This window comes from Trypanosoma cruzi, genomic scaffold, assembly GCF_000209065.1.
Source record: "Trypanosoma cruzi strain CL Brener 1047053517127 genomic scaffold, whole genome shotgun sequence".
Classification (NCBI taxonomy): Eukaryota; Euglenozoa; class Kinetoplastea; order Trypanosomatida; family Trypanosomatidae; genus Trypanosoma; species Trypanosoma cruzi.
In genome coordinates, this window is record NW_001849549.1 from 40589 (window position 1) to 54776 (window position 14188).

General features: G+C 52.7%; 4 protein-coding genes and 1 pseudogene across 4 annotated transcripts, besides 10 other annotated features; all 5 read right to left on the bottom strand.

Moving 5' to 3' along the window:
- Positions 1 to 14188: part of a sequence feature (areas not merged during assembly with more than two copies in the genome that could not be assigned to a particular haplotype) that runs on past the window's edge.
- Positions 1495 to 4302, bottom strand: Tc00.1047053506955.240 (trans-sialidase, putative; the record flags this gene model as incomplete). The annotated part of the gene is made up of 1 exon (XM_812782.1): positions 1495 to 4302. The coding sequence occupies one exon, from the start codon at positions 4300 to 4302 to the stop codon at positions 1495 to 1497; it is 2808 nt and encodes a 935-aa protein (XP_817875.1).
- On the bottom strand, positions 4770 to 5579 carry Tc00.1047053506955.244 (mucin-associated surface protein (MASP), putative; the record flags this gene model as incomplete). The annotated part of the gene is made up of 1 exon (XM_812787.1): positions 4770 to 5579. The coding sequence occupies one exon, from the start codon at positions 5577 to 5579 to the stop codon at positions 4770 to 4772; it is 810 nt and encodes a 269-aa protein (XP_817880.1).
- Positions 5111 to 5251: a sequence feature (CT-rich).
- Positions 5790 to 5878: a sequence feature (A-rich).
- Tc00.1047053506955.250 (mucin TcMUCII, putative) lies at positions 6124 to 6756 on the bottom strand (the record flags this gene model as incomplete). Its single annotated transcript, XM_812783.1, has 1 exon — positions 6124 to 6756. One exon carries the CDS (start codon positions 6754 to 6756, stop codon positions 6124 to 6126), a length of 633 nt encoding a protein of 210 aa, XP_817876.1.
- Positions 6236 to 6338: a microsatellite.
- Positions 6903 to 6930: a microsatellite.
- Positions 7426 to 7893: a mobile genetic element.
- Positions 7718 to 7738: a sequence feature (AT_rich).
- On the bottom strand, positions 8044 to 9018 carry Tc00.1047053506955.261 (annotated as a pseudogene).
- Positions 9638 to 9663: a microsatellite.
- Positions 10033 to 10060: a sequence feature (AT_rich).
- On the bottom strand, positions 10195 to 12897 carry Tc00.1047053506955.270 (trans-sialidase, putative; the record flags this gene model as incomplete). The annotated part of the gene is made up of 1 exon (XM_812784.1): positions 10195 to 12897. One exon carries the CDS (start codon positions 12895 to 12897, stop codon positions 10195 to 10197), a length of 2703 nt encoding a protein of 900 aa, XP_817877.1.
- Positions 13788 to 13819: a microsatellite.

Here is a 14188-nt window from a genome sequence, read left to right on the forward strand (position 1 = left end):
CGCACATCAAAGTCACTGAAATTATAATTCTCACACTGAGCATCAGCACCGGCAGCAGAACACTTCTTCCACGCCCGCACACACACACGCGATAGCTCAGGCTGCCGTCACTGGGAGCACACGATACATCCACCGGCACAACCACCACACCCGCAGGAAAATAGACTCGGGGTGCGCTTCCTCTCTCCCTCCTCACGCCCACGGAAGAAGACAGCCGCCACACGCAACTGCCAGCATGCACTACAAAAGGTGCATTCAAATCCACTGCAATGTGCATCTTGTGTGTGTGTGGTTGTGTGTGCCTGCAGAAACACAAAGCAAAGAAGCAGAAAAGAGGGAGCAGAGTATGTGGAGGGACGCACAAAAATGTACAGCGGAGACGCATGGCGGAAACAACAACAAGAAGACCGCTCAAACTCATCACTGCGCTGCAGCCCAAGCAGCGGCAATCCACACAATATTTATTGAAAACAAAAAAACGTCCCCCCCGTCTTATGTAAACCCCACCACACAAAATAATTATAAATGAAAAGAAATCGTCCATTACTGCTCCACACAAATTTAAAATAAGAAAAAAATCGCCTGGCTGCCGTGTGGCCACACCAAACCGTCTGTATGTATTTTGCCCACAAAATGAAATTAAAAAGATGGTTGCGTGTGCTTCGACCGTCCGACCCTCCGTGTGTCCGCACATCGTTTATATTTCACGGGTCATCTGCGTGTTGCTGCTCCCCTCAGCCCTCTCACCGGCGCGTGAGTGCGGCCCGCAGAGCACAGTCACTCGTGTGTGGGGGGACTGAGAGAAGCACGCAGACATGACGGGAGTCGCGTCACTCCATCGGGAGAGTGAGCGCAGCAAAAGAAAAAAAAATCATCGGAGGGGAAAGAAATGCTCACGAGGCCGACACCGAAGGGTGCGCCACCGCATGAAATAAGCACGCAAAGCAAAACAAATCCTTAAAGAAAAATACGGCGGCAGGGTGTGGCTGTGTGTGTGGCGCTGCGGGTGTCTGCCCGCCCTGGCCGCAAAGAAAACAAAACAAGAGGGAAGAAATGTGTGCTTCGCCCCACAGGCCCTCGTCGCACGCCCACACGTCACGGCTCCCTCAGCGCGCCGTTCGTCGCGGCCCCTCCTCATGCGTGCAGCAGGCGAGGCGCACAGGGCCGTCGTCATGAGCGTGTCGGTGGGTGTGCGAGTGGAGCAGTTGGGCGGGAAACACACGGCACCCCTCGCAGGAAGAGTGCAGAAGAAACAATTAAAGAGGGAAGAGTAGAAAAGAAAAAAACGTCCATAGTGATTGCCCCAAAAACAAAAAAAAAAAAAGAAGGAATGGGGTAGTAAGAAATAAAAACGAAAAAAGATTTAAACCAGAAATTAGCAAACATTAAAATAAATTTAAAATACGCACAAAAAAAGTAAAAGTATCAGAGATATTCGTTCCAGGGAAGTAATTCTGTGCAGGGAAGATCGCAAGTGTCCCATGCGGCAGCCAGTCACTCCTCACAGAGCCGCAAACCCCACAGTCCCAACAGAAGAAGGAGCGATGGCAACAGTCCGCTCTCACTCATGGTGCCAGCGTCGCTGTTATTCCCCTGCGACAAACTTCCGAGGTTGCTGTTGAGTGCCGTAGCATTTACTTTCCTGACCTGTGGCTGGACCTCTTCCTCCTGCGCATCCGTTCCTCCTCCTCTTTTCTCCATCTTTGGCTCGCCATCAGCAGTAGAACCGCCATCCACAGTTTGAGTTCCATCGGAAGATTTTCCTGACGCCACCTTCTTTACTGAGCCATTTTCTGCTGATGGAATACTGACAGTGGACACCGCTGATGCGGATGCACCGCCACTGTCCGCACCCTGATTTTCATTCAACAATTTAGGCTCCGACGGCGATTGCCCGGCAGAAGAGGACTGCGACGGGGTTCCTTGGGCATTGTCAGGCACCGCAGGTGGAGTGGAGGCTTTATTCGGGTTGAGGGCACCAATCTCTGTGGAACTCAACGGGCGGTTGTACAGCAGGACGTTCGTCACCGTCACAAACACGCCTTCTTGGATCTCTGCGCTGCCTCCATCCCCTCCAATGTAAAAGTGTGAGATCACCTTAGATTCCGTATTTTCCAATTTGCATTGTTCATCCCCACCCACACGCTTACCATCGACGTACGCAGAGCCCTGTTTGCCGTTCTGTAGCACAATGGCCAATTGGTGTTTTTTCCCTGGTTGCCATGTGATGCTGAGCTCCTTGTTCTCTCCGCCATCGCACAGTAATAGCCACTTCTTTTTATTGTTGTACGACAGTCCCAGGAGTACAGTCTTATCACTGTCATTCATCTTCACACCCATCAATGGAATAAGGGTATCTCCCTCCTCCGGCACACCGTCGATGGACACCGTCGCCACAAGAGTAAATTTGTGGTTCGCAAAGTGGTACAGCTGATTCTCCCCCTGCTCGCCAACGGGCCACTGCGCCCCTGCGCCACGCCCAGTGAACTTCACGCCATCGGAGGACCCTGTGGCCGCTGCTGCATCATTCTCCGCTATTGTGGCGTTCACGCCGAGGTATTCGTCCATCCATGTCTTCTCGGAAAATTGGCCAGACAAAAAGCCAACCAGCCCATCCGTGATCTTAACACCGCTGCAGTCATTTTCAGTTAAACGATCTTCCTGAGCAAGTAAAGTGGCACACAGCTTAGAGACACGTTTGTCCACCTCCTTCCAGGTCGTCAGCACCTCCTTCACCCGCTCCAGCTGCGCAGTCAGGAGCACAGAGACCACACCAGGTGATGGTTTCTCATCGTTGTCTTTCTTCTTCTCGTACAGTGCAATCAACTCTTCATTATTATTAGCTTCACTACTTCCATCACTTCTGTACAGCAGGGAGCTGGCGGCAGCATCGTCCCCTTTCCCGGATACCGGCCCAATATCAACAATGTGCGTATTGTCCGTCAGCCAAAGATGAAGTACGCCCTTTTCATTACCATTTTCTTTTTTACTGTCCTCGGGATACACCGGCAGAGTAACGAGCATCACTTTTTTATTATCACCATCATTTCCAAAAGTCGCTGTGATGAACCCGCTTCTTACGCCCTTCTCATGTGGCTTACGGTTGCTGCCCCACACGCGCGAGAGCGTCCCGAGTGCCTCCGTCCACGAATCCCCCTTGTCATCGGACTCGTACACCCTGCGGCGGCCATCAGCACACGCAGTCATCATGATGAGTGTTTTGTCCTTCCACCCCACGACGGAGGGATCACTGCAGCCACCGTCAGACATCCCCTTCGACAGCTTCCAATTCGTATTATCCTTCGAGTGTATGATAAGTGAGATAGTCTTCACATTCACTTCAGTGCCATCCGCCTCCTTCTTCGTGCCTTCCACTGGAAACACAAGTGTCTCGTCCTCCATCTTAACACCCGATCCACCGCTTCCAATCAGCTTTGTCCAGGAATCGAGCTGTGCGTCAAACAGTCTTTGCGGGGAACTCTCAGTATCTTTCCAGACAATTTTTTTGCTATTTGCAACCTCATTGACGCTCCCTTTCACCAGCAAAAGTCCCAATTGATTCGCGTCAGGCTTGGCACTCTGTACGGAAGCGGCAACTTTATTGGTGTAGACTCCAACAAGCATGTAAATATCACTTCCCTTCACAGCAGTTGTTGGTCGGCTCACATCTACTCTTTTATTTGGGTCTTTGGGAGTACCTCCCTCCAGTAATTGTGTCCCATCGTTGGCATTCTTCAGTACTTCCTCCGGTGTGTCAGTAGTTTTTGTCGTGAGAAGTTGGGATGCAATGCCAGTAAAACTGGCATCATCCTTCTTCCACTTTGCCTCGGCAACGGCAAATACGTCACTCCCCACCTTCAAAAGGCTGGGAGCACCCAACGAGTCCAATTTTTCATCACCGGTGATGCCCTCCCATTTAAACTGGGGATCAGCTGGCTCCTTCATACCAACTTGTTCTGCTCCAGTGCTGCAGCGCAACATCGCAAAAACAAGGAGCAGCACCGCAGAGCAGAAGAGATGCCGGGACATGTCGGGTCTCTGCTGCTCACTCTCTCCTCCTTCCCTCCTCCTTCCGCTCGATCCGGTCACGCGGCGACGGTTGTGTGTGCGGGGTGCCCTCACTGCAGCAACACGTGAGAGCATAAAAATATGTGTGCGTGTGTGGACTGTGTGTGTGCTGTTGGTCCTTTCAGAGCCCTCGAATTCCACAGTAGCGTTTAGCGCTTGGTAGAAACTTCTTTCCTTTGTGTGTGAGTGGTTTAGAAAAAAGAGGAAAAAAGAAGTGAACACACCGCCACCCATCCACAGTGAGCGGCATCATCATCCGCACCGCATTCACTCTCAACAAAAACTCACGCACACACGCAGCCGCGGAATGGGTGCTCACAACCACAAAATCAAAAAGAAAAACAAAACAAAAAGCCGAAGCGTGGGACGACCAGCGCACACACACTCTCATTGCTCCCGTAAAGCAAAACACACACACACAGGGAGAGAGAGAGAGAGGTCGCCCACTCAATGCAATAAAAACAAAACAGAAACAGTTACGGTGCTCCGCCCATGCAGCCAGGCAGGACGGCAGCGGTGCGTGTCGTGCAAAAGAGAGCACCAACGGGCCTGCATGGGTGTGCATGCATATATACAATGGGCACATTATTGTGTGCCTCGTGGGGTGAGGTGAGGGCGAGAGTCCATGCAAGGGGACACACACAGAGAGAGAGAAGGAAGAGTGTGTGTGCGGGCGGTGCACGGCTCTCTCTCCCTCACTCTCACGCGGCCACCACCGCAGCCGCAGCTGCACAAGCAAAAACAAGAAGAAGCAAAAGAGGGGAGGTGGTGTGGGAGACCGCGGTGCTGCCGTCACTGTCGCCAGTCGTCGCCGTCGTAGTTTTCATGGCTGCGGCCGTCACTGGTGTTTCTTTCGGATTGGTTTCTTTATTTTCATTTTGTTTTTCTTCTGCCGTCCCTGCACCATCAGCTGCTGGATCATCGTCTCCAGTTGTTGGTGTGCTGTTGGGATTTGTTATATTCGATGCTCCCTCCGCACCAGAAGATAAACTTGGCTGCTCTTCAGTGCCTGCTGAGGTCCCCTCTGTGGTGCCGGTAGCAGCTTCTTCTTTCCCTGTCTCCTCCACTTCGTCTTCATCCTCTTCATCTTCCTCTTCCTCTTCCTTTTCCTCTTCTTCTTCGTCGTCTTCGTCTTCGTCTTCATCCTTAGCTTCTTCATTCTTTTGCTCCTTCTTTTCTTCTTGTTTTTGAACCTTGCTGTCCGTCGTTGTGCTTGACGTTACTGATGCTTCTCCTCCGGATTGTTGTGCCTGTGGCGGCCTCGGTCCACCTGCCGGTAATTCTGACCGCGTTGGTGATGGTGTTTCTTTTGGCGATTCCGGTTGACCGCTTTGGTCATCTCCTGCAGCGCCACCAACGACCTCTTCTTGATTTTGAGGTTTCTTTTCGGGCGTAGTACCCGGAGAAGCTGAAGCTGAAGAAGGTGGTTCAGATGGTTCACCACAGCAGACACCGCACCACAGCACGCAGAGGGCACACACCAGCGGCACACGGCCAGTCATCATCGCCATCACTCCTGTCACTTGCGTGCAGCCTTCAGCACAAACTAACAACACGTCAACGCAGAGTGAAAGCAAAAGGAAAAGGAGAAAGTCACACAACCACCGCACAGGACAGTGACAAACGGCAGCAGCCCAGCAGCAGCAACAAACACACCATGAGGCAGTTGGAACAGTGAAAAAACAAAAACAATACACACAGCCCTGCAATAATTGATCAGCAAGAAAAACACACATGAAACAATTGAAAGCAAAAAACAGAAAACAAACAGCAATAAAGTAAAAACAAGTAAAAAAAAACAAAAAACAAACAGCTGCACCAAATGGATCCTGTGTGCATGCACCCACACACGGACGTACGTCCATGCAAACAGTTGTATGCGTGCAGTGCATATGAGTGTGTCTGGTATACGTTCCACGTGACGGATACAGGGAGCAGCACAACGCGGAACAGACAGCAGGGCAGCGGAAGCAAATGAAGCACAACACAATCATTATTTTCTCTTATTTTTTTACATCGGACCACAGTAGACGCGCACAGCCCGCATACAATTCTTCAGCCCGGAGTGGTGTACGCCAGCGCGGATGCGGCGAGCAGCAGCGGGGCACACACCCACGCAGAGCCGCTGAGGCTGCCGTCGACTTCGCGAAGACGTGACGGTGCGCGGGTGGTCGTCGTGGTTGGCGCCTCAGTAGTCGTAGTACTTGTTGTCTCCGGCGCTGTGGTCGTCGTGGTGGTTGGTGCCTTTGAAGTAGTCGTCGTGATCGTCGCGGCACCAAATTCGGCGACCTGATTTTCTTGTTCCGTGGATGGTTTCGTGCCACCTTGTGGCTGTATCACACCGTTCGTACCTTTTGTCTGTCGTGCATTGGAAACTTCATCTGATTGCTTTTCCGGACCGGTAGAGCCTAGTGTACCTGGCGCATTGTTTTCTGATTTTCCCGCAGTGGCCCCCGTGCCTGGCAACTCTGACTCAACTTCCACCCGTGGTCCTGACTCTGAAGTAGGAGAACGACTCTTGACGTTTCCACCAGCGTCAGTCCGCTCGTCAGTGGATGGTGGCCGCGTTGTCCCGTCCGTCGTACTGGAAGCATCATCCTTCTCCGGAGACTCTGAGGTGCACACGGATGGGCAGCAGCAGCACAGGGCGAGCACCAACAGGGCGCACAGCAGACGGCACATCATCATCGTGAGTGTGGTCGTTCAGTGGTGTGGATTTGATCTCCACAGTGAGGGACATGGAGAGCAGCAGGGGAGACGAGAGGTGCAGCAGACACACACAGAGGGCACACCGCATGAGGAGAGGGCAGCAGCCAGGCATGCACCGTACGCCGCACACACACACACACACACACACACACAGCCGTGCCGCAGCACCAACACACAGATGGAGGAGGGAGAAGCAAACAGGAGCGGCACACAAGGCTCCACCGCATGCACATACGGCGAGAGCGGTCCGTCGTGTCGGCACCCCCCACGGAGGGTACGCACACACACACGAGAATAGGTGCAGCGCGCACATCAACACAAAATCAAAGTAACAATAAAAAAAAGGGATCCCCGCACACCACTCCATGCACGCCGGCCACCACCGCAACAGCAGCACAACCAAAAATAAGCCCAGGGAATAGAAGAGTGCAGGAAACCATTTATTTGTGTTCCTGTTTGAATGTTGGCAGATGTCCGCATATGTTGTTTTGCAGAGGGCAAACCTTCATGCCTGCATCGTGTGTTGGGGATTTCTGCAGGGTGCACAACAATTAGTTTTTCCTCTTGTGAATGTTTCTTGTGTTGGTGCAGCCAATAATTCGGTTTGTGTTGTTCCTGCTTCTCTTTGGTAAAGTGCTGCAATAAAGGATAATCTTCTGAGCCGCTGGCCGAATCCCGAGTTTCTCAATAATAGAAACCAAACACGTTAGAAATAAGTGAGGGATCAACGGAATAAGAGTGGATTCACCACACCCTCAAAGTTCAGCACCAGGTAGCTGTATGTTTATATACCATCCGTCAGCCACAATCGTGGCCCGCTCACTCTATTCGGGTAGGATGCATGTATTTATTTATTACTTACGACGTGGCAGACTTTTGGGGTCCTGCAGCCACAAGACCCCGCCGCGTGGTGGAAACAAAAGGGGGCGGGTGCGATGGCAAAAATAAAAATAAAAATTATCCGGCCGCTGTCGGCTCCCTAAAGTCGTGGCCTCCCCAAAACTCATACGGTAGAAAAGTGTCGTAAAGACGTGTATATTCGTTTTGTCAGGGTATATACACATACATTCATTAAGGCAGCCAGCTCTCCCGCGATCATTCTCTGCACAGGCTCCTAAAAGGGCTCAAACACACCCACAAGACTCCCGGCAAGAAAAAAGGGAAACACGGCGTGACTGACACGACTCAAAGTCATGTTTCTAAGACAATGCATGGATGAATCTGTCGACGCCACACCCGCACCATATGCCATCAACTCCTCCACGGCAATAATCCCGCAGCGTGCGGAGAGGAAGTTTCACGAGCGCATTATTGACGGAGCCAAACAACTGTACCGTCAGCAGAGGGCAGCGATCGGCGGGGGAAGTGAAGGTGGTGGGACTGTTGGGGAGGGTCGATGCGCAGTGTCCCCCACAAATACGAGGCGGGTGAAGTGAAACACACTCGTCTGAACGTCACCGGCCACCGAAATGCATTGCTCCCCGCTGTGAATATTGATGAGCTCGAGGCTGGAGCAACTACTCGCAATGCGTGAAAGCGTCTTCCTGCACTGACGCTGCGATTCACATTAGACGGCCAACTTCAGCACAGTCGATCCACAGCAGTAAAATGCAGCTGGCAGTGACGCTGTGGATTCTCGATTCCCCTAGCAACGAAGGATGAAGAAGAAAACTGGTCTCCCCAGCTGCGCGGCATCCATCCGTTCACTCTGTGCTTCCGGAGTGCCCCGCAGCTGCCTTGAGAGATGCAGCGGACAGACCTCCCTTAGTTTCGCCTCGACCCGTCGACAAAGAATTTCGAGAAGGTGTCGGCACACACCGAAGTCTCCCTCGTGCCCACCAAACAAAAGACACACCCGTTGAGCATCGTCACGTGCATCAACGGCCACGCAAATAAATAAACACCGCAACGCAAAGTGTTTCTTATTGGGCACAAAAGAAAACTGGAGGCGGCGGCCTGGACAACACAGAGATCAAATCACACGCCAGGCAACGCTGAAATACATGCGAAAGGGCCAACGCGGGACCAGCAGCACAACAACTCGAGAGCTGCTGCGTGAACTCCACGGTAAATGGATCACCCCAACGCATGGGCACTAATGACGGCGAGTGACAGCGCAAAAGCCAACAGTTCCGCAAGGCCGGGAATTGTAGGGACGGCATCCAAACCCTCCCAGGATTCGTGTGCCAAGACACGCAAATAATCTGTCTCTCGGTGAAAACCATCATCATCCTCATCGCTCTCTTTGCCGCCATTTGTATTGTCATACTCAAAACCGGTGAAGGAAGGTGCTGCCATGATAATTGTGACATCACCCTGAAGGAAAGAACGCAATGCCTCGAAGTGTGCCGAGTGCAGGCATCCTGTCAGGCGGCGGCACGCCGCACTCCCAAAGAAAAGCGATGAAAGACCGTACAAAAAGCTTTCATCCGCCATCGTAATATCATCCAGCGACTTCGTCCTCTTCTACTCCTTCGGCGCCTCGTCCTTCTCCGCAGCACCAGCTGCCACTGCCGTAGACCACGCTCCTGCCGCACTCACTCTCACGGAGGGAAAAGGAGGAGTGTGTGTGTGTGTGTGCCGAGAACACAGCAACTGTCATCGCCAGAGAAGGTCATCGTGGCACCGTCATCCTTTCAGCACAAACGTCAGCCAACTTCCCTCGTTACCAAAAACGTTCTTGCAGAGCACTGTGCAAATACCCATTTGACTGTGTACGTGTGCTGTGGGAGGAACAGAAAAGAGGAGAAGGGCACAGAGAGGCAAATCAACACAGTAAGAGGCACAGCTGGATGGAGGCGATACATGCGGCACGGTCCCGACTTCAACAATCACGCACGGTGGCAGCACACACACATCCACAAAGCAAAACAAAACAAAACAAAAAACACGGCGGCAGGGTGTGGCTGTGTGTGTGGCGCTGCGGGTGTCTGCCCGCCCTGACAGCAAAGAAAGCAAAACAAGAGGGAAGAAATGTGTGCTCCGCCCCACAGGCCCTCGTCGCACGCCCACACGTCACGGCTCCCTCAGCGCGCCGTTCGTCGCGGCCCCTCCTCATGCGTGCAGCAGGCGAGGCGCACAGGGCCGTCGTCACGAGCGTGTCGGTGGGTGTGCGAGTGGAGCAGTTGGGCGGGAAACACACAGCACCCCTCGCAGGAAGAGTGCAGCAACAAACAATTAAAGGAGGGAAGAGTAGAAAAGAAAAAAACGTCCATAGTGATTGCCCCAAAAAACCAAAAAAAAGGATATGGGATGTAAATTTAAAAAAAAAAAGAATTTTAAAGCAAGAAAGTAGCAAGCATTAAAATAAAGTTAAAATACGCACAAAAAAAATGAAAGTATCAAAAATATTCGTTCCAGGGAAGTAATTCTGTGCGGGGGAGGTCGCAAGTGTCCCATGCGGCAGCCAGTCACTCCTCACAGAGCCGCGAACCCCCACAGCCCCAACAGAAGAAGGAGCGATGGCAGCAGTCCGCTCTCACTCACAGTGCCGGCATCGCTGTTATTCCCCTGCGACAAACTTCCGAGGTTGCTGCTGTGTGCCGTAGCATTTACTTTCCTGACCTGTGGCTGGACCTCTTCCTCCTGCGCATCCGTTCCTCCTTCTCTTTTCTCCATCTTTGGCTCGCCATCAGCAGTAGAACCGCCATCCACAGTTTGAGTTCCATCGGAAGATGTTCCTGACGCCACCTTCTTTACGGAGTCATTTTCTGCTGATGGAATACTGACAGTGGACACCGCTGATGCGGATGCACCGCCACTGTCCGCACCACTGCTCCGCATCGGCTGCCCCTGTTCCGTCAGATGTGTTCCGGCGGGAGTAGACGGAGTTTCGGTTATCTGAGCAGTTGCGACCACCGGAGGAGTGGGAGTTACAACGGAAGCAGAAGAAACTGTTAACGGTTTAGTCGGCTCCTTTACCAAAGATGGAATGGAGGCTTTATTCGGGTTGAGGGCACCAATCTCTGTGGAACTCAACGGGCGGTTGTACAGCAGGACGTTCGTCACCGTCACAAACACGCCTTCTTGGATCTCTGCGCTGCCTCCATCCCCTCCAATGTAAAAGTGTGAGATCACCTTAGATTCCGTATTTTCCAATTTGCATTGTTCATCCCCACCCACACGCTTACCATCGACGTACGCAGAGCCCTGTTTGCCGTTCTGTAGCACAATGGCCAATTGGTGTTTTTTCCCTGGTTGCCATGTGATGCTGAGCTCCTTGTTCTCTCCGCCATAGCACAGTAATAGCCACTTCTTTTTATTGTTGTACGACAGTCCCAGACGTACTGGATTCTCTGCGTCACTCATCTTCACACCCATCAAAGGAATAGGGCCCTCCCTCGTCGGCACCTTGTCGATGGACACCGTCGCCACAAGAGTGAAGTTGTGGTTCGCAAAGTGGTACAGCTGATTCTCCCCCTGCTCGCCAACAGGCCACTCCGCCCACGCTCCTTTGAACGTCACTCCGCCGGCATGCAATGTTGCCTTCGCAGCCCCTTCATTAGTATTTACCGTGGCGTTCACCCCGAGGTACTCGTCCCTCCATGTGTTACCAGAGAAGTTGCCGGACAAAAAGCCAACCAGCCCATCCGTGATCTTAACACCGCTGCAGTCATTTTCATTTGGACGGTCCTTCTCAGCACTTGGGGGGCACAGCTGGGAAACGCTTTGGTCCACTTTATTCCACGTCGCCAGCACATCCTTCACACGCTGCAGCTGCTCAGTCAGGAGCACAGAGACCACACCAGGCGATGGTTTGCCCTCAGCGCCCTTCTTCTCGTACAGTACAATCAACTCTTCATTATTATTAGCTTCACCACTTTTACCACTTTTGTACAGCAGGGAGCTGGCGGCGGCATCGTCCCCTTCCCTGGATACCGGCCCAATATCAACAATGTGCGTATTGTCCGTCAGCCAAAGATGGAGTTCACCCTTTTGAGCGCCTCCCTTCTCAAGCTTCTCGGAATACGCCGGCAGAGTAACGAGCATCACATTTCTGTTATCATCTTCACCATCGACAAGAATCGTCGCTGTGATGAACCCGCTTCTAACGCCACTTACGCCCTGTTTGTTGCCCCACACGCGCGAGAGTGTCCCGAGTGCCTCCGTCCACGACTCCCCCTTGTCACCGATCTCGTACACCCTGTGGCGGCCATCAGCACACGCAGTCATCATCGTTAGTTTGTCCTCCTTCCACCCCACGACGGAGGGATCACTGCAGCCACCGTCAGACATCCCCTTCGACAGCGTCCAATTTGCAGCATCCGAGGTGTATATGAGCAACGAAACGGCTTTTTCATCGTTTGGTGCTTCACCCTCCTTGTTCCCCTTCTTCGTGCCTTCCACTGGAAACAGGAGCTTACCGTCCTCCATCTTAACACCCGATCCACCGCCGCCAATCAGCCCTGTCCAGGATATGAGTTGGTCGCCAAAAGATGCCCGCGGGATATCGGTGGCATCTTTCCATTGGATTCTTTTCTCGCCGCGACTTCCGTCACTGACGTTCCCTTGCACCAGCAATAATCCCCAGTTCTCGGCACCGCTATCCTGAGCACCAACAGCAGCTGCCTGGCTGTATTTCCCAACAAGCATGTAAATATTATTTCCTTCCACGACTGTTGTTGGTCGGCTCACATCCATTCTCTTTGGGCTCGTGGAAGGACCTCTCTCCAGAAATTGTGTCCCTTTCACTTCATTCAGCACTTCCTCCGGTGTATTAGCAGTTTGTGTCGTGATAGTATGGGAAGCAATACCGGTAAAAGTGTGTGCATCACTCTTTTTGCACTGAGCCTCGGCAACGGCAAACACCTCACCATTCATCCCAACAAGGCCGGGAACACCCAACGACTCCACAGTTACACCCTCACCCTCCCCATCCTTGATGTCCTTCCATTTATATTTTGGTTCAGATGGCTGCTCCGGAGCTTCCGCAGCACCTCCAGCGTTGCAGCACATCATCACAACAATGAGAAGCAGCACCGAAGAAAAGAAGTGATGCCTCAACATGTTGGGCATCCGCCGCTCACTCTCTCTTCCTTCCCTCCTCCTTCCGCTGGATCCGGTCACGCGGCGACGGTTGTGTGTGCGGGGTGCCTTCACAGCAGCAACACGTGAGAGCATATAAATATGTGTGTGTCTGGGCGGTGTGTGTGCTGTTGGTCCTCTCAGAGCCTTCGAATTCCACAGTAGCGATTAGCGCTTGGTAGAAACTTCTTTCCTTTGTGTGTGATTTGTTCAGAAAAAAGAGGAAAAAGAAGTGAAACGCACCGACACCCATCCACAGTGAGCGGCATCATCATCCGCACCGCAGTCACTCCCAACAACAACGACAACTCACGCACACAGACACACGGAACGAGGAGGAAGAACAGTGCAAAGAGAACACACAACGACTGTTGCCACCAGCAGGAGCCACGGCGGGTGCTTCTGCCACGCGTCAGCACTCTCCGAGCTACGCCGACACACAAAACAATCGGCGAGATGCAGAAGGGTACAACTGCCCTCGCAACACCAACGCGCCATCGCCAGTCGTTTTACTGTTGTCTCTTCCCGCACCCTCCATCGCACATCGCCCCGCACAGCCGGAGAATCCTCCGTCGCTGTACGAACAGCGAGAGGAACACGTCGGCACGTGAAGCTGTCAGGAGAGAATCCATACGCATATCTCCCAGGCTCCCTCAATGCCGCGCCGCACACGGGCAGCACGCCAAGAAAATCACGCTCGCAGCACGGCAACAAAATAATATCGCAGTCATCCATCATCCCTCCTCGAAAGGGCCGCCGCAGCCAAAATCTTGTGCGTGTGCGCGTTCTCATCATTCACGCCGCTCCACAGCGTGTGCATGTGTTTGTGTGTTTGTCAGCGCCTATACTTGCAGAGCAGATGTGCGGAACACAAGAGAGTCAAAAAGGCAACAACAGAGAAGCGGATAGCACACACGCAAATTACTCATATCATCACACACACACACGCAGCCAGCGGAATGGGTGCACCCAACCAAAACACAAGTAAAACAAAAACAAAACAAAAACAAAACAAAAAGCCGAAGCGTGGGACGACCAGCGCACACACTCTCATTGCTCCCGTAAAGCAAAACACACACACAGGGAGAGAGAGAGAGGTCGCCCACTCAATGCAATAAAAACAAAACAGAAACAGTTGCGGTGCTCCGCCCATGCAGCCAGGCAGGACGGCAGCGGTGCGTGTCGTGCAAAAGAAAGCACCAACGGGCCTGCATGGGTGTGCATGCATATATACAATGGGCACATTATTGTGTGTGCTTCGTGGGGTGAGGTGAGGGCGAGAGTCCATGCAAGGGGACACACACAGAGAGAGAAGGAAGAGTGTGTGTGCGGGCGGTGCACGGCTCTCTCTCCCTCACTCTCACGCGGCCACCACCGCAGCCGCAGC